Genomic DNA, 26723 nt, shown 5'->3' with positions numbered 1-26723 from the left:
TTATTTGTCTTTGAAGAAAATGGCAAGGATATGTAATGAAGATGTATGTCTTGCGGATAGTGCAAGTTCGCACACTATTCTCAAAAGTGATATATATTTTACCCATCTTGTGCCAAAAGAAGAATGTGTTAATACTATAATTGGCTCCGGCAATGTGATTGATGGCTCCGGAAGAGCTATAATTTTGTTTTTCAGAGGAACAAAATTCATAATAAATAATGCACTATTGTCTACCAAGTCTCGAAGAAACTTGTTGAGCTTTAAAGATATTCGCCGAAATGGATATCATATTGAGACTATGAATGAGAGAAGTCATGAGTATTTATGTATCACAACTCATGATTTAAATAAAAAGGTTATATTAGAAAAATTACCCTCACTTTCATCTGGGTTGTATTATACCAAGATTAGTGCAATTGAATCACATGCCATTATAAACCAGAAGTTTACTAGCCCAAATAAATTCATAACTTGGCACGACCGATTGGGTCATCCGGGAACAACCATGATGAGGAGAATTATTGAAAACTCCCATGGACATTCACTAAAGAACCAGAAGATTCTTAAAACTAGTGAATTTTGTTGTGCTGCATGTTCTCAGGGAAAGTTAATTTTAAGACCATCACCAGTAAAGATTGGATTTGAGTCCCCTGAATTCCTAGAAAGGATTCAAGGTGATATATGTGGACCTATTCATCTACCATGTGGATCTTTTAGATATTTTATGGTCCTAATAGACGCATCTTCGAGATGGTCACATGTGTGCTTATTATCCTCTCGCAACCTGGCGTTTGCAAGATTATTGGCTCAAAATTCGATTAAAAGCACAATTTTCAGAAAATCCAATTAAAGCAATTCGTCTTGATAATGCTGGTGAATTTACTTTCCAAGCTTTTGATGCTTATTGTATGGCTAATGGAATAAGTGTTGAACATCCAGTAGCTTATGTTCACACACAAAATGGGTTAGCAGAATCACTTATTAAAAGCCTCCAATTAATTGCTAGACCCTTACTTATGAGAACAAATCTTCCAACCTCGGTTTGGGGGCATGCTGTTTTACATGCTGCAGCACTTATTCGTTTGAGGCCAACGAGTTACCATCAATTCTCTCCTATGCAATTAGCTTTTGGCCAGCAGCCAAATGTTTCCCATTTAAGAATATTTGGGTGTGCGATATATGTTCCCATTGCACCACCTAATCGCACCAAAATGGGACCCCAAAGAAAATTAGGGATATATGTTGGATATGATTCTCCCTCTATAGTGAGGTATCTTGAGATACAAACTGGAGATGTATTTAAAGCCTGGTTTGCGGATTGTCATTTTGATGAATCAAAATTTCCAACATTAGGGGGAGAGAATAAGCTTCCTGAAAAGGAACTTAATTGGAATGTGTCATCGTTGATGCATTTAGATCCTCGATCAGGGCAATGTGAACTAGAAGTTCAAAAGATTATACATTTGCAAAGAATAGCAAATAAATTGCCTGATGCATTTTTCGATACAAAGAGGATAACCAAATCTTATATACCAGCAAAAAATGCCCCAATTCGAATTGATGTCCCAGTAGGACAAGTAGCCACTGAAGCAAATTCGTGCTAGAAGCGTGGCAGGCCTATCGGTTCCAAAGATAAAAATCCTCGAAAGAGAAAAGAGGTAAATATTATTCCTGTTGAAAAAGACATAGTAAAGACACCTGCAGTTGTCCAAAATTCTGATATAGTTTTAACGCCAGAAGACGTTCAGGTACCTGAAAATTATGAAAATGACGAGATCTCGATAAATTATGTCTTTACAGGAGAGAAATGGGACCAAAATAAGACAATTGTCAATGAAGTATTTGCATATAATGTGGCATTAAATATCATGCATGAAGGTAAGGATCTTGAGCCAAGATCAGTCGAAGAATGTCGACAAAGGAATGATTGGCCAAAATCGGAAGAAGCCATGAAGGCTGAATTAGACTCACTTGCAAAACGTGAAGTCTTTGGACCTATAGTCCGTACACCTGCAAATGTAAAGCCTGTTAGATACCGATGGGTATTTGTGAGAAAACGAAATGAGAAAAATGAAGTTGTGCGCTACAAAGCCCGACTTGTGGCACAAGGTTTTTCACAAAGGCCCGGTATAGATTATGAAGAAATGTATTTCCCTGTAGTGGATGCGATAACATTGCGTTATTTGGTCAGTTTATCTGCATATCATAAACTGCATATGCATTTAATGGATGTGGTAACAGCCTATTTATACGGCTCATTAGATCGAGATATCTATATGAAAGTCCCTGAAGGACTAAAGGTATCTAAACCATCTAATGAATATTCACAGGGGTTATACTCAGTTAAATTGCAAAGATCTTTATATGGTCTGAAGCAATCTGGATGAATGTGGTATAATCGTCTTACTGAGCATCTGGCCAAAAATGGATTCAAGAATGATGATATATGTCCGTGTGTTTTCATAAAGAAATCTGCATCTGGATTCATTATAATTGCTGTGTACGTTGATGATTTAAATATCATTGGGACTCCTGAAGAGATTCCAACAATTATAAAAACTCTAAAAGAAGAGTTTGAGATGAAATATCTTGGAAAGACTAAGTTTTGTCTCGGCCTGCAGATCGAGCATACAAAAGGTGGGATCTTTACTCATCAAACAACATACACAGAAAAGATCTTGAAAAGATTTTATATGGATAAGTCACATCCCTTGAGTACCCCAATGATCGTAAGATCTTTGGATGTGGAAAAGGATCAATTCTGTCCTAAATACGAAAATGAAGATATCCTTGGTCCTGAAGTACCATATCTTAGTGCCATTGGAGCACTAATGTATCTTGCTAATAATACGCGATCCGATATATCATTTGCTGTGAATTTACTAGCAAGATATAGTTCCTCTCCAACCAGAAGACATTGGAGTGGAATCAAACAAATCTTTCGATATCTTCATGGGACGGTTGATATGGGATTGTTTTATCCCTATGGATCCAAGTCACAATTAGTTGGCTGTGCAGATGCTGGATACTTGTCTGATCCACATAAAGGGAGATCTCAAACAGGATATCTGTTCACATATGGTGGTACAGCTATATCATGGAGGTCCACAAAACAAACGATAGCAACAACCTCCTCTAATCATGCCGAAATACTAGCGATTCATGAAGTAAGTCGCAAGTGTTTTTGGCTCAGGAGTTTGATCCAATATATTCTGTCATCATGTGGACTGATTGATCATAAGATAGCTCCAACTGTCCTGTTTGAAGATAATACAGCATGTATTGCTCAACTTAAAGGCGGATACATCAAAGGTGATAGAACAAAGCATATTTCTCCCAAATTCTTCACTCATGATCTTCAAAATCAAGGGACAATTGATGTCCAACAGATCCGCTCAAGTGACAATCTAGCAGATTTATTTACAAAGTCACTTCCAAAATCCTCCTTTGAAAAATTGGTACATGAGATTGGGATGCGCCGATTTCGAGACATCAACTGATGTCGACTAGAGGGGGAGACTGTACTCTTTTTTCCTTGATCAGGTTTTTTCCCATTGGGTTTTTCTTGACAAGGTTTTTAATGAGGCAGTCCCCATCACAAAGGATATTGTACTCTTTTTCCTTCACTAAAGTTTTTCCCATTGGATTTTCTTTAGTAAGGTTTTAATGAGGCATATTCCTAAATGGTCATCCAAGGGGGAGTGTTAAGATATGCATGATGATGTGGATGCCCATTAAATGGGCGGTTCACTCTTTCCACAGATGAGAATTTACTTTCTCAATACTGCATGAAGTTAATTAACACTACTATTGTACGCTTATAAATAGGCATGAACTGATGCAAATACATACATAGCAATAACAATAATTACTCTCTCTTATATACTATTCTCTTCTTTCTCTCTTACAATAAGTTGCTATATATATTAGTAGATATATATAAATTAGTTTTATTAAATTAATTATATTGGTTAATATTAATATTAGAGTCTTCTATTTACATATCTTCATTTTAGTACACTTTTTATTTTACAACAGGGACAATGTTGTTTATGATAAGATTATATGTTTGCAAGTGATTAGTGGCAACAAGACACTCAGAATTTTTGAGAATGTGAGTTTTTTATGAAATGGGAAGAAGATAGTGTGGAAAAGCGGCCAAATGCATGAAAATGGGAACACTTTAATATAAAGAAAGTACATTTTACTCCATTAGATTTCTACTTATTTAACTTTAGTCCCTAACCATATAGTTCAAAGGGGCAAGATGCATTTTTCTAAAGTCTAGTTAATTTGAGATGTGCTCTAGTTAGCTCGATAGAATGGCAGGTGAAATCCATCAATTTGTATAGTTCGAATTGCATGTTTTTTAAATTCTAACTGAAATTGCAAAAGTTCAACAATTCAACAGGAGATCAAGAAGCATATTTCTAAATGTTCCAGTTATGTTAAGTAAAAAATATCAGCAAAACTTCAGCTACACATATCCAATAATTTCCCTTTCACATCACGCCTGTTCTACCAAGGAATATTAATGAATTTATGTATAAGAATTCCATTCCAATAGCTAATCTATTTCAGCAAAAATGGTGTGTGGTTAATTTACAATGCAAACACGAAAAGCATAATTATGGCATCATGCCTTATGCAACAGATAACAGTGCACTATCTTATGTGAATTTGCAATGCAATGAGAAATAAGGAACATACCAGTGGTTGTAGACTGCCGATGAGAAATCGAATCAGAAGGAGATGATGACTGCGAGTTCCGATCAGGCCTCCGAAGCCAAGAGCTTGATTACGGTTTTGCTGCTGCTTTGGGATGATGCAGTTACGGCAAAGAAGCTTCTGCTCACTGCATCTCAACGCAATCCAGCCCACCTCTACCTGTTCCGCTCAGAGAAGCCCCCTGTGTCCACTGCCATCGAGTACACTCCTATGGTTTCCGTCGAACTGGTCGTGGTGGAGCAAAATCCTCTCACCATTACTCACACTCTCACAGGTAGGTTGAAGATCCGGTGCTAGTAGCTCAATTGCAGTTGTTCCAAGTCTTCTTTCCTAACACTATCAATGGATTTCTTAACCCTACCCAGCCCCAACACCCGTCCAGCCCGAAACCAGATCCACTACTGATTCTATCCTTCAAAAAAGTCTTGCCAGCCCATAAATACAAACAGAATTTCTTTCCTAAAAATTGTCAAGCCGAGCCGCAATGGAAGGTGTAAGCGCCGCTGTCCGTAAGCCTCAGCCTGCATCTAGGAGAATATCCCACATGGGACACGCGTCGCTAGATCCCCAATAGTAAAAGAATCTCTATAAAACAACATCTGTACCATAGTGTGCACCTAAATTTTTTACTATCCTACATAGTTTTACGACTATAAATTTTATACATTCTAAAAGTTAATAACTTTTAAAATTTGTATATTTATTTTTAAATATTTGTATTAATTTTTAAATTATTCTACTAAATTTATAATTTTAAAAATAAAAATACAAAAATTAATCTTTTAAAAATAATAAAAAAATGACTTATGTCTATTGACCCGTTAGTAGATAATTACTTTGTAAATATTCATTTTGGTTTTTTTTTTTTTTGTGACTACATTTTTATCTTGATTTTATCACACATAATAACAATGTATTCATTTTTAAGTATACTGAATTTAATTTAAATTTATTTTATATATTTTTTACATTAAATAACTAAATAATCTTTTATTTATTTTTATTTTTAAATAACTTACTTATTCATTATTAATTATGAACGTCAAATTACGATTTTTAATAAAAAAAAAATTAATCTCCACATACAAGCTTTTTTACTATACAAGTCTTACAAGTCCTCAATATTCTTTATCCCTAAAACGAGCCTCTTATGGCACGTATGTTTCACGCGCTTCCTTAACAGATTTTTCAATCAATCAACGTGCGAATATATAACTTCCTTTTCCGAAAGGATTTCATTTCCTTTTTTGAATTCCTTCTGTGTTTTCTTACCTTCTCTCTTCGATCTCTTTTGTGCGTTTTTCTCTCCTTTCTCCTTCGCTGTTTACGTAAGTTTTTCTCTCTGTTCTTTTTCTTCGTTTTTCTCGTTTTCCATTATTTCTGAAATCAAGCTCTAAAATTGTTTTGAAGATAATGGATGATTCAACTTCAGATTGTCGGCTGAACCAGAGCGAAGTGGATTTTGAATTTGAATCCAATGAAGTTCCTAAGATGTGGTTTAATTCCAGTTAATAATTGAATTTAAATTTGAATCTAGTTAGTAGTTTATGATTGTGTAGCTGAATAATGCGTGAACCTTATCTGTGAAATTTGCTATTCATTATTTCTTGTTTGAATTGAATCTAATGGACTAGTTCTAATGAATTTTCTGCATTTTATATCAGACGTTTGGGTGTAAATCAGGAATATTTGGGTGTATTTTCAGAAAATTTGGGTGTATTTACAGTTTATGACTTTCATCTCACTAAGGGTGAATTGTCTTATTGTTTTAGTTGAATTATTTTAGTTTCTGCTTAATGATGATTCTTGAATCTGATTTTTGTCATTTTTTATGATGGTTTTATAGTGGTATTTGCATTCTATAGTTTATGCCTGTTTTAATATGGTATATTTTGCAGCTCTTCTGTGGTGTTTGTGAGCAGTTTGTTCTCCACATACAAGTGTTTTTCTCATACAAGTCTTCTCCTCCTTTTATTGTTTTGAATCCAATCAAGTGGCTGAGGTGTGGTTCAATTCAGAAGAAAAAAATGTAACATTATTAGAGGAAATATTTTTCTGTACAAAAATGCTATTTGTATACTAAAATCAGCCACCAATATATTTGTGCATAAAAATACATGTGTGGTTTAATTTATTTTCAATGTATATTTGTATTCTTGTATATATTTTATACTGGTGGTTGACTTTGGTGGATGATTTTAGTGTACACGTAGCATAACTCATTTTTGTATTTACAGAAAATTTGGGTGTAAAATGACGATATTTGGGTGTAACACGAAGATATTTGGGTATAAAACGAAGATATTTGGGTGTATTTTTATTGTGATAAGTTTTGCATAATTCAAAACTCTTTCTCTTTCTCCTCCTCATCTTTTGCTGCTACTTCTTTTTTTTTTGCATCATCATCACCATCTTCTTCTTTTTTCCTTATTCATCTTTTCCTTCTGTTTTACCTTCTCAAGTTTCTTCTTGTTTTACTCTCTTAACAAGAATAAAAATAAAAAATCAAACAAAGAAGAAGAAGAAACACATAATGCTCCAAAATTACTTGGAAGAGGATGAACTTACATTTATTTAACTATAAGAAAGAAAGAAATAAAGAAAAGAAGAAGAAGAAAAAAAGGCAGCATTAGAGGAAACATTTTTCTATACAAAAATGCTATTGGTACACTAAAATCAGCCACTAAAATCATACACCCGTGTATTTGTGTATAAATACATGTGTGGTTTAATTTATTTTCAATGTATATTTATATTCCAATATGTATTTTATATTGGTGGCTGACTTTGGTGATTGATTTTAGTGTACACGTAGCATAACTCATTTATGTATTTGCAGCAAATTTGGGTGTAAAACGAAGATATTTGGGTGTATTTTAAGAAATTTTGGGTGTATTTTTATTCTGATAAGTTTTGCATAATTCAGAACTCTTCTTCTTCCTCCTCCTCATCTTCTGCTGGTTCTTTTTTTTTTTCATCATCATCACCATCTTCTTCTTTTTTTTTCTTATTCATCTTTTTCTTTTTGTTCTACCTTTTCAAGTTTCTTCTTATTTTACTCTCTTAACAAGAATAAAAACAAAAAAATAAAACAAAGAAGAAGAAGAATAATGCTGCAAATTACTTGAAAGATGGTGAACTTACATTCATTTAACTAAAAAAAAGAAAGAAATAAGGAAAAAAAGAAGAAAAAAATGCAGCTTTAGAGGAAACATTTTTCTGTACCAAAATACTATTTATACACTAAAATCAGCTACTAAAATCATCCACCAATGTATTTGTGTATAAATACATGTGTGGTTTAATTTATTTTCAATGTATATTTGTATTCCAGTATGTATTTTATACTGGTGACTGACTTTGGTGGTTGATTTTAGTGGACACGTAGCATAACTCATTTTTGTATTTGTAACAAATTTGGGTGTAAAACGAAGATATTTGGGTGTAACACAAAGATATTTGGATGTAAAATGAAGATATTTGGGTGTATTGTTATTCTGATAAGTTCTGCATAATTCAGAACGATAATAAGTTGTGGTTTTCATCGAGGAAGAAGAAGAAGAGTCGTTCATAATTGTAAAGGAGCGCTTTGGAAACGTGATGCGTGTGTTAACACGCTTTTGTGGGTGAGCGTAGCTTCTATTGGGTTTGGCCTAACTTGTAAGACTTGTAAGCCAAAAAAAAAATTTGTATGTGTAGCATAACTATATAAAAAAAATCCTACAAAAAGAAAAAACATGGTTGAACAAACCTGCTATTGTGCATTAATCTGCTAGGTAACAAATTTTTTTTGTTGAGCTTCTTTAAATTACATTTTTTGACATAGTCCGGGTCAGACTAAACAAACCTTAACTGGACTCGGATTCTATGGACAACCACAATCCAGACCCCCAGCCCAATTGCAGAAACTCGCACCATCTTCGTCCTCCTTCAACGGCGATTGACGACCCTTCTTCGACGACCAGACCATCGTATCCATGGCTGCCTTTGATGACTGCCGCAAAGACAGATTGATTCCAATTACAGCTGCTCTAACTGCCTCCCTCCCCATGGATCCTCTTCCCACGCTGACACTTGATGACCAACTCTACTCCTTATGCCATGTGGAAGGTGATGACACAACGATATCAATGTAGCTTCTTCCAATTACAGCTGCTCTAACTGCCTCCCTCCCCATGGATCCTCTTCCCACGCTGACACTTGATGACCAACTCTACTCCTTATGCCATGTGGAAGGTGATGACACAACGATATCAATGTAGCTTCTTCTCAGTGTGCCTTTGCAGTTCGTGATGAGAAGTCTTGATTCGTTGTGCCTGGAAGCTAAGCATATTGGGTTCAGGATCGCTGCTCCTGCTTGCTTTTTTCCTTCTTTTATTTGGAGATAATTACTCCTGGTTGTTGATGATTATTATCTTTCAGAGGTTTTTACTAGCCTTACCGGCGTGGAGGCAACAGAGAAAGGAACTAATGAAGGAGAACGAAGGAATGAACGAAACGAGCACAAAATCCAATAACGCTAACACCGTAGCCAATCTCCTTCTCCTCAAAAAAAAAAAAAAACAAAAACAAAATTCTTCCCTTTTCCCGGATCTTCACTGCATGTAACGGATCTTCGGTGCATCAGCTGCGCGGCTCAACAGCCGAGCCATCTTCCTTCCCACTTATGATTCTGCTTCCTTGCAGCCAGGCCATCTTCTCCTTCTGCCGTATGATTCTGCTACGTGTCAACATCTCTCCCTCTCTTTAAAATAACATATGTACCGTATAATTTACCTTAATATAAACAACAAAACATTTGCTTAGTGCTTACACTATTATCATGTCAAAGTAACAAATTAACATTTTTATTACCCCAAAAAAAAAATCAACATTTTACAAATAATTTCTATCAAATCTGCATTGATGGAAAGGAATAAATTATTTTCCATCTGATATGCAAAACGCAAGTGTACTTCTGCAGTTTTATGTTGACCTAACTAAGTTGCCATTGGTAAATATTGAATCCAAACATAGAGAACCAAAATTCTTGAGCATTTTTCAATTTCTTGTTCATCTCGTTGATATAAAAAACTTGGGTTGCATCCTAAAAAAATTGATCACTTGCCAGATCTCATTGACCAAAATTGATTGCCATATCCATACAATAACTATCCTAAAACAAATCTGCTTAGCCAACATTTTCCCCTACTGCTTACGAAATTGTCAATACTCAATAGGGGGACAATAATTCTCATGGATACTCCAAAAGAGATCGGCACCAAAAAACTGATTTCACTATCATTTCCTTTCCATTTTCATATGGCATTTGGGCATATGTATCTGCTAGAGGTTTGTTTTGTCCCCCTTGAATTATATGACACAAATCTTTAAGTATGAAAGAATACTTTAACGTACCTAACACCCACTACTAATGTTGATATGTGCCATCAGATCAAACTTAATGAAACCAAACCAATTGGAGCTGAGAAAGCTGAATGCTATGTAGTTCAAACGTTAGCTACTTCTGTACTTTCCAATAAAACAACTCTTTCAGCAATTCAGCTCCTCATGCAGCTAATCAACAATTTTAGGGACATACCCTTCCCTTTTGAGCTCCTCATACAGCAAATCCATTATGCCATATATATCCGTGGCACTTACGTGCAGACCATCACCAGCATGAAACTCGTGCAATTGATTCTCAATTTCAATCCAGCTACAACCAGGAGTTTTACTGACACCCTTTTGTCTCATCAACAATCTCATCCTTGCTGAATCTTCCAACATTTTTGAATTTGCATATATTTTTGATGAGATGATATAGTTCCCAGAATTTGAAGGATCCAACTCCAGAAGGAGCCGCATAACCCGTTCACCTATATCTACATTTTTCAGCCTTTGACACGCACCATGTAAAGCTCCTAATGTGACCTTATCTGGCTTTTCAGGCATTTTCTCAATGAGATCCCAAGCTTCATACAGATGACCAGCGCGCGCCAAAAGATCAACCATGCAAGAGTAGTGCTCAATTTTCGGCACTAATCCGAATAATGTGCTCATCATATCAAACAATCTATAGCCCTCATCAACCAGGCCTGCATGCACACAAGCAGAGAGCAATGCTACAAATGTTATATCATTGGGACAAGCACCACCACCCTCATCCAACATGCACTGAAATAGTGACAGTGCTTCCTTTGCTTTGCCATGAGAAGCAAGTGCGGCGATCATTGCATTCCAAGAAACTTCATTTTTCTGTGGCATGTCATTGAAAACTCTCAGTGCACTGTCTAAACTCCCACTTTTAGCATACATGTCAACCAATGCAGTAGCCACAAAGATATCATGTTGAAATCCTCTTTGTGATGCATACTCTTCAATCTGTCTCCCCAAATCCAAAGCCCCAATTGTGGCGCATGCAGACAGCACTGTAGTCAAGGTAATTTTATTTGGAACAATTCCCTCCTCCTTCATGCAATGAAATAAAGAAACTGCTTTATCTGCCATTCCATTTTGAGCATATCTGACATGTATAAATCATAGAATATATGAAAAACATAAAATTGATATATAGGAAAACCAATTCAAAAATTAAGATTCATTCATATTGAAAAATTGTCTGCAACCATTCTTAAATCTGCTATCCACCTATATAAAAATATTATCATTATATTTGTTTTCATTGCAGTCTACCAAGTTATCAAACTATGAAAAGAAATTGAACGTGAATGAGAATATAATATACAGATTACAGAATTTGCAGAGAACATAGTTAGGTACCCAGATATCAGAGCATTCCAAGTAATAGCATCTCTTCTAACCATTCCATCAAAGATCCTCCGAGCAGACTCCAAATCCCCACACTTTCCAAACATACTAATCAAAGCAGACCCAACATACGAATTCACCTCCATCCCATTATCCACAACAAACCCATCAACCCAACTCCCCAATTCCAAGTCCCCAATCTCCCCGCACGCCCCGAGCACACTCACCAAGCTCATCTCGTCCGGCACAAACCCCTCCCTCCTCATCTCCCCAAACACCTCCACAGCCTCCCTCGCAAGACCTGCCTTCACGTAGCCAGAGATCATCGAATTCCACGACACCAAATCCTTGTCAGGAATTTCATTAAACACCTTGCGTGCAGACGAAGGCTGCCCACACCTGGAGTACATCGTAATCAAGGAGTGACAGGTATGGTGATCGGAGCAGAGGCCGAGCCTGAAGGCGGAGGCATGGGCCAAAAGGCCATGGCAGAGGGCCGTTAAGTTAGCACATGAGAGGAAGACGAAGGGGAAGGTGAAGTTGTTAGGCTTAATGGACAAAGCACGCATACGGTAATAGAGTTGGAGGGCAAACGGGTAGTTGTGCCACGTGGCAGCCAGAGCGCGAATCATGATGTTGAAGGCGTAGTCATTGGGGTGAGGAGTGATGTGAGAGAAGAGGTTGAGTGCATAGGGGAAGTTGTTGAGGTGGATGAGCTTCACGAGGAGGTGGTTGGGTTTGTGGAGGTGGTTGACGATCATTTGGGCGTGGACTTGTTGGAGGATGCTGCTGCTGCTGCATTGTTTCAGGAGCTCCAGGAGATGGAATTCCACTGAGTTTGTGGCGGTGCCGATAGTAAGGTGCCGGCGGCAAAACTGCATGTGTCACCCCCACCAAGAGTTGTTTTCCTTTTACGTTCGGATACTACAAATGAACTATGCTTTGTGATATAAGGATTTACTTTGTCCAAAAAATGGATACTTCCTATGAATATATTCTGATTTGAAGATGTTCCATCTGTTAGATGATTTAATTAAATATATTCTGGTCAAATATATCAAATTATCTAACGGCTCGTAATATTATCTTTATATGAAGATGTCTTTATGAAATTCTATGTGTACATTTAATTATATAAAACAAAAAGTATATTATGAAAAAACTCATATAGGGATTTAATTTTCATGGAGGGTAACTGTCAATTATAAAAGAGTATTGTCAAAACGAAATTTCATAGTAGTTACTTAAAAATTATTTAAATATCTTAATTTGATTAAATAATCGTATAAAATTTTTTAAAAGTGTATCAAAATTAAACTCATAAATAATTATATAACAAATCAAAAAGTAAATTATTCGAAACAAAATAAAGGTAATTTATAATTTTTTTTATTTGTATACTGTTATCATATTATGAAAGCGTTGATGATTAATCTTCCTTTTATTAACATGATCAAATGTCTATTATTTTCTCTGTGTTACTAAATAATTGGCTCTTTATGATATAGAATGCAAGTTTTTTCAATTCATGCAATGAATAAGAACAAAACTAACTTTAAAAGAAGCACCAAACAATATCAAGATTCTGGAAACCAAACTGCTCTAGCTATTAGTTTACTAGTTTACTAATTCAACTGGTTCAACCGTGGTTTAACTAGAATAACTGTTTTATAATAAAATATTAAATAAAATATAAATAAACACATCAAAACATAATTATAGGCTAATATGAACTTTAAAATGTCATCCAAATTAAAAGTACTGCATCCATACCTAAAAATTACCAGCAACCCAATAACAAAAAAAAGGACAATCTCAATCACAAGGATCAAAACAACAACAATTTAACAAATTAACAAGAACAAGACCCAAATAGAAAATCCAGCAAACCAATAACAAGAAACAAGCACAATCTCAATCTCAAGGATCACAACAACAATTTAGCAAATTAGCAAATTAACAATTTGAGAAGAACACAGCAACCCAATAATCTCAAGGACAATAATAGGTACACCACAACAACAATTTAGCAAATAAACAAGAACAAGACCTGAATAGAAAATCCAGCAAATTAAATCGCAGCAACCTAACAATTTAGCAAATTAAAACAACAGCAGCCCAGGAATTTACCAAATTATCAACTTAACAAGTTCAAGAACAGAAAATCACAATAAAAACAAAAAAAATTAAAGACAACAGAACAACAACATAACAGAATCAAGAACTTGATCAACAATCCTAAACAACAGTAATAACAACAATAATTGAAGAAGAAAAATCACAGATTAACAATCCTAAACCAATTAAAACATCAATTACAGTAAAATACCTTCTAGAGCACAGAGGTGGGGGAGCACGGAGGGCTGGACGCGGCAGAACTGGAGAAGAAGTGGCCTGCACTGCCGCGGAACTAGAGAACCCGGCCTGTACCTCCGCGGAACTGGAGCCGCGGAGGGTGGAGCGTCGCGGAACTGGAGCAGAGGAGGGTGGAGCGCAGTGAAACTGGATAAGAGGAGGATGGAGCGTGGCGGAACTGGAGCAGAGAAGGGCTGTAGCGCGGTGGAACAGAGCCGACACGGCGGAACAGCGGTTGCTCGACGGAGGAACGACGCGATGAGGACGGCGGCTTCGAGCAGTGGCGGAGACGAGCGCAATGGAGACAGCGGCTTCGAGCATATGAGACGGCGGCGGTGACCCGCAGTGACACGGCGGTGGCTGGACGGAGCAAGTGATGTGATTTTTATTTTTCTTTTGCAGAGGGAGTGAAGGAGGAGAATTGGAGAGCTCGAGAAGAAGAAATTAGGTTTGCGTTAGTTTTTGTTAGGTCTAATTATTCTATTGGTTTGGCAAAATTTTCAATTAGATTTCTATATTTTTTTTTCTTTTAATTGGTCTCTTTATCAAATTTTTTTTAATTGAGTCCTTATATTTTTTTTTCTTTTATTTGAGTTTTTATACTAATTTTTTTTAGTTGGATCCCTATACAATTAAGACAATTACTACTAAAAAGGACCTAATTAAAAAAAAATTGATACAGAAACCCAATTAAAAAAAAAAAGTATAGAGACCTAATTAAAAATTTTACAAAATTATAGAAACTAATAAAATAATTAAACCTTTTTTTAAAGGGAACTATCAAAATCTTATTAAAAAATAATCCTAAAAATCTAATAATAAATAAATTTTTGAAATATTTAAAAACATAATAAAAATAATTAAATATTAAATATATATTTTAAAAAATTATTTTAGAGATTAGATTTTGATTTAATTTTTGTAAGTATTACTAAAAAAATTATTTTTATTTTTAAAATTTGATAATTTTATATCGAACAATTTTTTTTAATTTTGTTAGTATGAATAGTCGTAATTTTTTGAAAAAATAAAAGAAAAATCTAAAGATTATATTTTATTCTGAATTTTTTTGTAGATTTTTTAAATATTTATTCAAATATTGCTACAAAAATTCAGATCAAATAAGTAAATTGCTTGCTAAATAGAAAAAAATTATTTATAAAAAATATAATACTTATTAGTTATTTTTGTGGTATTTTCAAAGCATTAAAAGATGTTTTGTTAATAATATCTTTCAAAGATTTTTTTTGGTCAATGTTTGAATCTTTTAAATATCAAATTAGTAAATAACTATTTTTTTTTTATGGTGAAACACATCATTTTGTGTCAAACTGTGAAAATTGGTCGAATCCCAATTCGATTCAACTAGATAATTTGTGGCCAATTCAGCCGTCCAATAAAGATTTTTGACAAAGACAGTTATGCTTACTAGCTAAACCATTATATTTATCAATTCTCGATTTGGTCCGATCAACCAATCAGTTCAATTCAATTTTAAAACATTGAACAATATAGGTTTTTTTTAAATATATTTAGAAAGTGAATAATCAAAATGCATATCTTATATAAAGTTGCCAAGTTACCTAACCAAGTGTTAAAAATTAAATAATTAAAAAAACTCAACTAGATAAAATTGAATGAAATATTATATGCATATTCAACTACCATGTATTTGTGATAAATGTAGATGTTATTTTTTTTTTTCCAAAATGGAGGTAATTGCATTACTTTGAGAAAGTGCTACAAAATTTAATGTGAGACCAAAAAAATAGCAGTGGATTTCTCTCAATTGAAGCTATTAGTGGCTACAGTAATAACCAATAAACTAAAGAAAGGGAAATACATTAGGAAATTAGAAAATTTGTCTTCTATTCATCTCCTGATAAATCTTTCTTACTGAGTTCGAGATCTGTTGGACAGGGGTCTTCTCGTTTTCAAACACTTCTTTATTACATGCATTCCACAATGCCCAACAAAGAGCCGTGAAGATACTGAGAGCATCGTCACCTTCTCTCCCACTTCCAGCACCTAATAGTATATGGGTCCACCACTCCACAAAGGGGAAAACACTTTGCAATGATGGCACCATCTTCAAATCAACTGCTCCCCATACCTCTTGAGTAGGGCCACAGCATCGAAGACAGTGGATGATGATTTTCGGGGATAATCTACATCTGGGACACAAAGGTGGAGTCGACTGGAAACACTGGTAGATGAGGCTCAGTACAGGTAAACTTTCATGCACAGCTCTCCACAAAAAGATTTTTATCTTTGTTGATAACTGTAAGCCCCAAATTTTTCTCCAGCTTCTTGAATTTTGGATGATTGCAGGTAGTTGATTGATCAGCTCATGCGCAAAGTCATACGCAACCACATATCCAGATGTCACATCATATTGCTTCTTGGAGTTCAAGGCCCAAACCAGAGAGTCCATGCTGTTACTATTCAGCTCTATAGAGAGGATGTGGGTACTTATTTCAGGGAGAAAGATTAATTCGATAAGCTCTTTGTTCCTTCTTCTTTCTGTGGTCAATAAGTCCTTTACTCTATTAATTGTTGAAAATATATTGTTGTTGGATTGATTGCTAGGACTAATATGATATGGGTATGGGGGCGGCAACCAGGGTTCTTGCCAAACATTAACATCATCTCCTGACCCTATACTCTACAATAATCATTTTTCACCATTTTTCTACCTTCTAAGAGACTTTGCTAGCCCCAGAAAGGGTTAGTCCCTTTGTCTGCAATCAAAGAAGATTTATATCTAAAATACATATCCTTTAACATTTTGCTAAGTAGTGCATTAGGATTAACGGCCAATCTCCAAAATTGTTTTTCAAGCAGAGCCAAATTTTGTGCACGCAAGTCTTTGAAACCCGATCCTTCTTCTCTTTTGGGTCTTGTCATTTTATCCTAACTAATCCATGACATTCTCCTTACAGTGCCTCTCTGACTCCACCAAAAATGTGTTAAAATTCTGTGAATCTCATCTAAAAGTGAATTAGGTAGCTTAAAATAAGATAGAGTATTGATGAGCGGATAATTTATACCCTTTTTGGCATTGTTTTTACATAGTTTTTAGTATGTTTTAGTTACTTTTTATTATATTTTTATTAGTTTTTATGCAAAAATCACATTTCTGGACTTTACTATGAGTTTGTGTATTTTTCTGTAATTTCAGATATTTTCTGGCTGAAATTGAGGGACCTGAGCAAAAATCTGATTCAGAGGCTAAGAAAGGACTGCAGATGCTGTTAGATTCTGACCCTCCTGCACTCGAAGTAGATTTTTTGGAGCAAAAGAAGCCCAATTGGTGCGCTCTCAATTGCGTTGGAAAGTAGACATCTTGGGCTTTCCAGAAATATATAATAGTTCATACTTTTCCTGAGATTTGATAGCCCAAACTGGCGTCTAAACGCCAGCCAGAGACCATTTTCTGGCGTAAAACGCTAGAACTGGCACCAGAACTGGAGTTAAACGCCCAAATTGGCACCCAAGCTGGCGTTTAACTCTAGAAATGGCCTATGCACATGTAAAGCTCAATGCTCAGCCCAAGCACACACTAAGTGGGCCCCAGAAGTGGATTTCTGCACTATCTACACTTAATTACTTATTTTCTATAATCCTTAGTAACTAGTTTTAGTATAAATAGCACTTTTTACTATTGTATTCGCATGGTTGGAAACACTCTTTTCACTTTTATGTTACATTTTGGAGGCTGGCCATTCGGCCATGCCTAGACCTTTTTCTTTTATGTATTTTCTACGGTGGAGTTTCTACACCTCATAGATTAAGGTGCGGAGCTTTGCTGTTCTTCATGAATTAATGCAAGTACTATTGTTTCTCTTTCAATTCACGCTTACTTCTTCTCCAAGATATACTCTCGTACTTAATTCAGTTAAGTCAGAATGAAGGGGTGACCCGTGACAATCATCCATTATCTTCGTTACTCGCTTAGCCAAGATCCGCGTGCCTGACAACCACAAGCGGTCTACATGATGTTCAACGTAGTCATTGGACGACAGCCGGAGTATATTCTCTTGGGTTTCTAATACACGGACCGAGTCCGTGAGATTAGAACCTTTGTGGTATAGGCTAGAACCAATTGGCAACATTCTTGAGATCCGAAAAGTCTAAACCTTGTCTGTGGTATTCCGAGTAGGATCTGGGAAGGGATGACTGTGACGAGCTTCAAACTCGCGAATGTTGGGTGCAGTGATAGTGTGCAAAAGGATAGAGAGATCCTATTCCGACGCTAGTGAGAACCGATAGATGATTAGCCGTGCGGTAGCTGTACTTGGTATTTTTCATCCGAGACGAGAAATCCGACAGTTGATTAGCCGTGCATAAACCATACCTGGTATTTTTCATCCGAGAGGATCATACAGCTTGCCATGGAAGGGAGCACGCATGATTGGATGAAGATAATAGGAAAGCAGAGGTTCAGAAACAACAAAGCATCTCCAAACGCTTATCTGAAATTCCCACCAATGAACTACATAAGTATCTCTATTTTAATTTACGTTTTATTTATCTTTCAATTATCAAAACTCATAACCATTTGAATCCGCCTGACTAAGATTTGCGAGATGACCATAGCTTGCTTCAAGCCGACAATCTCCGTGGGATCGACATGTAAGGTATTACTTGGACGACCCAGTGCACTTGCTAGTTAGTTGTGCGGAGTTGTGAAAAGTGTAATCACAATTTCGTGCACCAAGTTTTTGGCGCCGTTACCGGAGATTGTTCGAGTTTGGACAACTGATAGTTCATCTTGTTGCTTAGATTAGGTAATTTTATTTTATGTGTAAGCTTTTTATTTTTAATTTCAAAAAAAATAATAATAATTATTTGTTCTTCAGAATTTTTAAGAATGAATTCTAGAGTTTCATGAGATATGTTGAAGCCTGGCTGGCTGTTAAGCCATGTCTAATCTTTTAAACTGAGGTTTTCACTTTCCATTGTAGAAAGGACATGTCTGTATTTGTTATGCTAAAGCTTGGCTGGCCATTTGGCTATGTCTAATTCTTTTGGACCGAAACTTTAGACTAACATTGCATGAATCCTGGAATTCTTATTAAAAAATTTGAATTTCTTTATTTTCTTTTTCCAAAATAATTTCGAAAAAAAATACAAAAAAAAATTTAATATAATCATAAAAACCAAAAATTTTGTGTTTCTTGTTTGAGTCTAGTGTCAAATTTTAAGTTTGGTGTCAACTGCATATTTTTTATTTTCTTAAAATTTTTGAATTCCATGCATATTGTTCTTCCTTGATCTTCAAGTTGTTCTTGATAATTTTCTTTGTTTAATCTTATGATTTTCTTGTTTTGTGCTTTTTGTTGTTTTTCATATGCATTTTCGAATTCATAGTGTCTAAACATTAAAAACTTCTAAGTTTGGTGTCTTGCATGTGTTTCTTTTCTTAAAAATTTTCAAAAATATGTTCTTGATGTTCATCATGATCTTCAAAGTGTTCTTGATGTTCATCTTGACATTCAAAGTGTTCTTGCATGCATTATTTCTTTTGATCTTAAATTTTTATGTCTTGTTTCATTTTGTTGTTTTTCTCTTTCTTCATTAATTCAAAAAATCAAAAATAATATCTTTTTCTTTTTTTACTCATAAATTTCGAAATTTTGGGTTGACTTAGTAAAAAAATTTTAAATTTAGTTGTTTCTTGTTAGTCAAGTCAAAATTTCAATTTAAAAATTTTATCTTTCCAAATCTTTTTCAAAAATCAAATCTTTTTCACTTTTCTTCTTAATATTTTCAAATTTCTTAAATAAATTTTCAAAATCTTTTTCTTATTTTTATCTCATATTTTCGAAAACTTTACTAACAATTAATGTTTTGATTCAAAAAATTTCAAGTTTGTTACTTTCCTGTTAAGAAAGATTCAATCTTTAAATTCTAGAATCATATCTTTTAGTTTCTTGTTAGTCAAGTCATCAACTTTAATTTTAAAAATCAAATCTTTTTAATTTCCTTTTCAATCTTTTTCAAAATAAATTTCAATCATATCTTTTTCAAAATTTAATTTCAAAATCTTTTTCTAACTTCTTATCTTTTCAAAATTTATTTTCAAATCTTTTTCAATTAACTACTTGACTTTTTATTTGATTTTAAAAGTTTACTATTTCTTATCTTTTTCAAAACCACCTAACTACTTTTCTCTCTCTCTCTAATTTTCGAAAACCACTAACCACTTTTTCAAAATCCTTTTTAATTAACTAATTGTTTTAAATTCTAATTTTATTTTATTTCTTTTAATATTTTTGAATACTAACCAATAATTAAAATAAAAATAAAAATAAAAATATTTTTCTTTTCTTTTAATTAATATTCGAATACTCTCTCTTTCTCTCTCATCTCTTTCTATTTATTTTATTTATTCACTAACACTTCTCTTCTACTCATAATTGGAACCCTCTCCCTCTCTCTGTGTTCGAATTCCTCTTATTCTCTCTACCTCATTCTTCTATTCTTATACTCACATAAAGGAATCTCTATACTGTGACATAGAGGATTCCCATTCTCTCTTTGTTCTTTTCTTTTTCATATGAGCAGGAACAAGGATAAAGACATTCTTGTTGAAGATGATCCTGAACCTGAAAGGACTCTGAAGAGGAAGCTAAAAGAAGCTAAAGCATAACACTCTAGAGAGGACCTTACAGAAATTTTCGAAAAAGAAGAAGACATGGCAGCCGAACCCAATAACAATGGTGGAGATGCAAGAAAGATGCTTGGTGACTTTACTGCACCAACTTCTGACTTCTATGGAAGAAGCATCTCAATTCTTGCAATTGAAGCAAATAATTTTGAGCTTAAGCCTCAATTAATTTCTCTAATGCAGCAGAATTACAAGTTTTATAGACTTCTATTTGAAGATCCTCATCAGTTCTTAGCTGAATTCTTGCAAATCTGTGACACTGTTAAGACCAATGGGGTTAATCCCGAGGTCTACAGACTTATGCTTTTCCCCTTTACTATAAGAGACAAAGCTAGGATATGGTTGGACTCACAACCTAAAGAAAGCCTGAACTCTTGGAAAAAGTTGGTCAATGCTTTCTTGGCCAAATTCTTTCCACCTCAAAAGATGAGCAAGCTTATAGTGGAAGTCCAAACCTTCAGACAGAAGGAAGGTGAATTCCTCTATGAAGCTTGGGAAAAATACAACCAATTGATCATAAGGTGTCCTTCTGACATGCTTTCAGAATGGATCATCTTATGTATATTCTATGATGGTCTGTCTGAATTGTCCAAAATGTCATTGGACCACTCTGCTGGTGGATCTCTTCATCTGAAGAAAATCCCTGCAGAAGCCTAGGAACTCATTGAGATGGTTGCAAATAACAAGTTCATGTACACTTTTGAAAGAAATCCTGTGAATAATGGGATGACTCAGAAGAAAGAAGTTCTTGAGATTGATACTCTGAATGCCATATTGGCTCAGAATAAAATATTGACTCAACAAGTCAATATGATTTCTCAGAATCTGACTGGAATGCAAGCTGCATCCGGCAGTACTAAAGAAGCTCCCTCTGAGGAAGAAGCTTATGACCCTGAGAATCCTGCAATGGAAGAAGTGAATTACATGGGAGAATCCTATGGAAACACTTACAATCCTTCATGGAGGAATCATCATAATTACTCATGGAAGGAACAGCAGAAGCCGAATTAAGGCTTCAATAATAATAATGGTGGGAGAAATAAGTTTGGCAATAGCAAACCTTTTCCATCATCTTCTCATCAACAAATAGAGAATTCTAAGCAGAGCCTCTCTAACTTAGCAACCATAGTCTCTGATCTATCTAAGACCACTATTAGTTTCATGACTGAAACAAGGTCCTCCATCAGAAATTTGGAGGCACAAGTGGGTCAGCTAAGTAAAAGAGTTGCTGAAATCCCTCCTAGTACTCTCCCAAGCAATACAGAAGAGAATCCAAAGAGAAAGAGCAAGGCCATCAATATACCCAAAGTGGTCGAACCAATAGAGGAGGAAGAGGCAGTGATTTCCAGTGAGGAAGACCTCAATGGACGCTCACTAACCACTAAGCAGTTCCCTTATGAGGAACCAAAGGAATCTGAGGCTCATACAGAGACCATAGAGATTCCACTGAACTTACTGTTGCCATTCATGAGCTCTGATGAGTATTCTTCCTCTGAAGAGGATGAAGATATTGTTGAAAAGCAAGTTGCTCGGTGATGAGCGGATAATTTATACACTTTTTGGCATTATTTTTAGTATGTTTTTAGTAGGATCTAGTTACTTTTAGGGATGTTGTTGTTAGTTTTTAATTAAAAATCATATTTCTGGACTTTACTATGAGTTTGTGTATTTTTCTGTGATTTCAGGTATTTTCTGGCTGAAATTGAGGGACTTGAGCAAAAATCAGATTCAGAGGTTGAAGAAGGACTGCTGATGCTGTTGGATTCTGACCTCTCTGCACTCAAAGTGGATTTTCTGGAGCTATAGAACTCCAAATGGTGCGCTCTTAACGGCGTTGGAAAGTAGACATCTAGGGCTTTCCAGCAATATATAATAGTTCATACTTTGCCCGAGTTTAGATGACGCAAAAGGGCGTTGAACGCCAGTTCTATGCTGCAGTCTGGAGTTAAACGCCAGAAATACGTCACGAACCAGAGTTGAACGCCAAAAACACGTTACAACTTGGCGTTCAACTCCAAAAGAAGCCTCTGTACGTGTAAACTTCAAGCTCAGCCCAAGCACACACCAAGTGGGCCCCGGAAGTGGATTTATACATCAATTACTTACTTCTGTAAACCCTAGTAACTAGTTTAGTATAAATAGGACTTTTTACTATTGTATTTTTATCTATCTTGGGACGTTTAGTTCTTAGATCATGGGAGCTGGCCATTCGGCCATGCCTGAACCTTTCACTTATGTATTTTTCAACGGTAGAGTTTCTGCACTCCATAGATTAAGGTGTGGAGCTCTGCTGCTCCTCATGATTTAATGCAATGTACTACTGTTTTTCTATTCAATTAAACTTATTCCGCTTCTAAGATATCCATTCGCACCCAAGAACATGATGAATGTGATGATTGTGTGACGCTCATCATCATTCTCACTTATAAACGCGTGCCTGACAAACACTTCCGTTCTACATGCAAACAAGCTAGAATGAGTATCTCTTAGATATCTAATACAGAGGACCGAGTCCGAGATATTAGAATCTTCGTGGTATAAGTTAAAACCCATGAATGGCCATTCCTGAGATCCAGAAAGTCTAAACCTTGTCTGTGGTATTCCGAGTAGGATCTGGGAAGGGATGGCTGTGACGAACTTCAAACTCGCGAGTGCTGGGCGTAGTGACAGACGCAAAAGGAGGGTGACTCCTATTCCAGTATGATCGAGAACCTCCAGATGATTAGCCGTGCCGTGACAGAGCATTTGGACCTTTTTCACAGAGAGGATGGGATGTAGCCATTGACAATGGTGATGCCCTACATAAAGCTTGCCATGGAAAGGAGTAGGATTGATTGGATGAAGACAGCAGGAAAGCAGAGATCAGAGGAACGAAAGCATCTCTATAGGCTTATCTGAAATTCTCACCAATGAATTACATAAGTACCACTATCCTATTTTATATTATATTTAATTTTCGTCCACTATAATCCCTTAATACAATTTAATCCGCCTGACTGAGATTTACAAGGTGACCATAGCTTGCTTCAGGCCGACAATCTCCGTGGGATCGACCCTTACTCACGTAAGGTTTATTACTTGGACGACCCAGTGCACTTGCTGGTTAGTTGTACGAAGTTGTGAAACAGATATAAGATCATGAACGTGTGTATTGAGTTTTTAGCGCCGTTACCAAGGAATGGAATGATCACAATTTCGCACACCAAGTTTTTGGCACCGTTGCCGGGGATTGTTCGAGTTTGGACAATTGACGGTTCATCTTGTTGCTCAGATTAGGTAACTTTATTTTAATTTTAACCTTTTTGTTTTTATTTCTTAATTCTCGAAAAATACAAAAAAATTCTTCTTTTTTCGTTTTTCCCAATTAATTTTCAAAAAAAAAAATACAAAAAAACTTACAAAATCATAAAATCAAAAAATATTTTTGTGTTTCTTGTTTGAGTCTAGAGTCAATTTTTAAGTTTGGTGTCTTGCATGTGTTTCTTTTTTCTCAAGAATTTTTGAAAATTCATCATATGTTCTTCATGATCTTCAAGTTGTTCCTGGCCAGTTTTCTTGTTTGATTTTCATATTTTCTTGTTTTGTAACTTTTCTTATTTTTCATATGCATTTTTAATTTGTTAGTGTCTAGTTATTGAAAATTTCTAAGTTTGGTGTCTTGCATGTTCTTCTTTCATTAAAAATTTTCAAAAATAAGTCTTGATGTTCATCTTGATCTTCAAAGTATTCTTGGTGTTCATCTTGACATTCATAGTGTTCTTGCATGCATTGTGTGTTTTGATTCATAATTTTTATGTTATGAGTCTTTTTCATGTTTTTCTCTTTCTTCATTAAAAATTCAAAAATAAAAAAATATCTTTTCCTTCTTTTACTCAAAATTTTCAAAAATATGATTTGATTTAGTCAAAAAGTTTTTAAAATTTAATTGTTTCTTATGAATCAAATCAAATTTTCAATTTAAAAATCTTATCTTTTCAAAATCTTTTTCAAAAATCAAATCTTTTTCATTTTACCTTCATATTTTCAAAAACTTTTTAAATTTGATTTTCAAAATCATTTTCTTATTTTATTTCTTAATTTTCAAAATCTTTACTAACATTTAATATGATTGATTGAAAAATTTCAAGTTGTTACTTGCTTATAAGAAAGATTCAATCTTTAAACTCTAGAATCATATCTTTTTAGTTTCTTGTTAGTCAAGTAATCAACTTTAAAATCAAATCTTTTTAATTTTCTTTTCAAATCTTTTTCAAATTAAAATTTCAATCATATCTTTTTCAAATTCAATTTCAAAATCTTTTCTAACTTCTTACCTTTTTAAAAAAATTGATTTTCAATTCTTATCTTTTTGTTTCAATCATATCTTTTTAAATTTCAATCATATCTTTTTCAAAAACAATTTTCAAAACTTTCTCAATCAATCTTATCTTTTTGTTTCAATCATATCTTTTTCAAAACTACCTAACTAATCCTCTCTCTCTTATTTTCGAAAATTCCCTCTCTCCTTTTTCAAAATTCCTTTTTAATTAACTAATTGTTTTAATTTTAATTTAATTTCAACTTTAATTTTCGAAATCTAACTTTCAATTTTAATTTTTATTTTGATTAAATTTCGAAATTCTCTCTCTCATCTCCTTCAATTTATTTATTCATCTACTAACACTTCTCTTCCATCCAAAAATTCGAACACCACCTCCCTCTCTGTGTTCGAATTTTCCCTCTTCTCTTCTTTACATTACATTCTTTTCTTCTTCTACTCACACAAAGGAATCTCTATACTGTGACATAGAGGATTCTATATTTTCTTTGTTATTCCCTTCTTTGTCATATGAGCAGGAGCAAGGACAAGAACATTCTTGTTGAAGCAGATCCTGAACCTGAAAGGACTCTGAAAAGGAAACTTAGAGAAGTTAAAATACAACAATCCAGAGACAACCTTACAGGAATTTTCGAACAAGAAGAGGAGATGGCAGCCGAAAATAATAATAATGCAAGGAGGATGCTTGGTGACTTTACTGCACTTAATTCCAATTTACATGGAAGAAGCATCTCAATTCCTGCCATTGGAGCAAACAATTTTGAGCTAAAACCTCAATTAGTTTCTCTGATGCAACAGAACTACAAGTTTCATGGACTTCCATCTGAAGATCTTTTTCAGTTCTTAACTGAGTTCTTACAAATCTGTGATACTGTTAAGACCAATGGGGTTGACCCCGAGGTCTACAGGTTTATGCTTTTCCCGTTTGCTGTAAGAGACAGAGCTAGAGTGTGGTTGGACTCTCAACCCAAAGATAGCCTGAACTCTTGGGATAAGCTTGTCATGGCTTTCTTAGCCAAGTTTTTTCCTCCTCAAAAGCTGAGTAAGCTTAGAGTGGATGTTCAAACCTTCAAACAAAAAGATGGTGAATCCCTCTATGAAGCTTGGAAAAGATACAAACAATTGACCAAAAAGTGTCCTTCTGACATACTTTCAGAATGGACCATTCTGGATATATTCTATGATGGTCTGTCTGAATTAGCTAAGATGTCATTGGATACTTCTGCAGGTGGATCCATTCACCTAAAGAAAATGCCTGTAGAAGCTCAAGAACTCATTGACATGGTTGCTAATAACCAGTTCATGTACACTTCTGAGAGGAATCCTGTGAGTAATGGGATGCCTCAGAAGAAGAGAGTTCTTAAAATTGATACTTTGAATACCATATTAGCTCAGAACAAAATATTGACTCAGCAAGTCAATATGATTTCTCAGAGTCTGAATGGAATGCAAGCTGCATCTAACAGTACTCAAGAGGCATCTTCTGAAGAAGAAGCTTATGATCCTGAGAACCCTGCAATAGCAGAGGTGAATTACATGGGTGAACCTTATGGAAACACCTATAATTCCTCATGGAGAAATCATCCAAATTTCTCATGGAAGGATCAACAAAAGCCTCAACAAGGCTTTAATAATGGTGGAAGAAACAGGTTTAACAATAGTAAACCTTTTCCATCATCCACTCAGCAACAGACAGAGAATTCTGAGCAGAATCCATCTAGCTTAGCAAAATTAGTCTCTGATCTATCTAAGGCCACTTTGAGTTTCATGAATGAAACAAGGTCCTCCATTAGAAATTTGGAGGCACAAGTGGGCCAGTTGAGTAAGAAGATCACTGAAACTCCTCCTAGTACTCTCCCAAGCAATACAGAAGAGAATCCAAAGAGAGAGTGCAAGGCC

General features: G+C 35.0%; 1 protein-coding gene and 1 non-coding gene across 4 annotated transcripts; both read right to left on the bottom strand.

Annotated features, from left to right (window-relative positions):
* Nucleotides 1-9551: 9551 nt before the first annotated feature.
* On the bottom strand, nt 9552-14335 carry LOC112741873 (pentatricopeptide repeat-containing protein At2g34400). 3 transcript variants are annotated; one of them, XM_025791040.3, is made up of 3 exons: nt 13808-14335; nt 11491-12402; nt 9552-11233 (listed from the first exon to the last, which is right to left on the bottom strand). In XM_025791040.3, exons 2-3 carry the CDS (start codon nt 12357-12359, stop codon nt 10285-10287), a joined length of 1818 nt encoding a protein of 605 aa, XP_025646825.1. In that variant the 5' UTR covers nt 12360-12402; nt 13808-14335; the 3' UTR covers nt 9552-10284. The 3 variants fall into 3 exon arrangements, with proteins under 3 accessions (XP_025646825.1, XP_025646826.1, XP_072070102.1); XM_025791041.2 differs by having other exon boundaries at nt 11491-12413; nt 13808-14290; XM_072214001.1 differs by having other exon boundaries at nt 11491-12495; nt 13808-14257.
* Nucleotides 14336-25868: 11533 nt separating this feature from the next.
* On the bottom strand, nt 25869-25972 carry LOC112746201 (small nucleolar RNA R71). The gene has a single exon (XR_003174096.1). It is a non-coding gene; the product is annotated as a small nucleolar RNA R71 (small nucleolar RNA).
* Nucleotides 25973-26723: the final 751 nt, after the last annotated feature.

This window comes from Arachis hypogaea, chromosome 14, assembly GCF_003086295.3.
Source record: "Arachis hypogaea cultivar Tifrunner chromosome 14, arahy.Tifrunner.gnm2.J5K5, whole genome shotgun sequence".
Taxonomy (NCBI): domain Eukaryota; kingdom Viridiplantae; phylum Streptophyta; class Magnoliopsida; order Fabales; family Fabaceae; genus Arachis; species Arachis hypogaea.
This window is presented reverse-complemented; position numbering and strand designations above follow the sequence as displayed.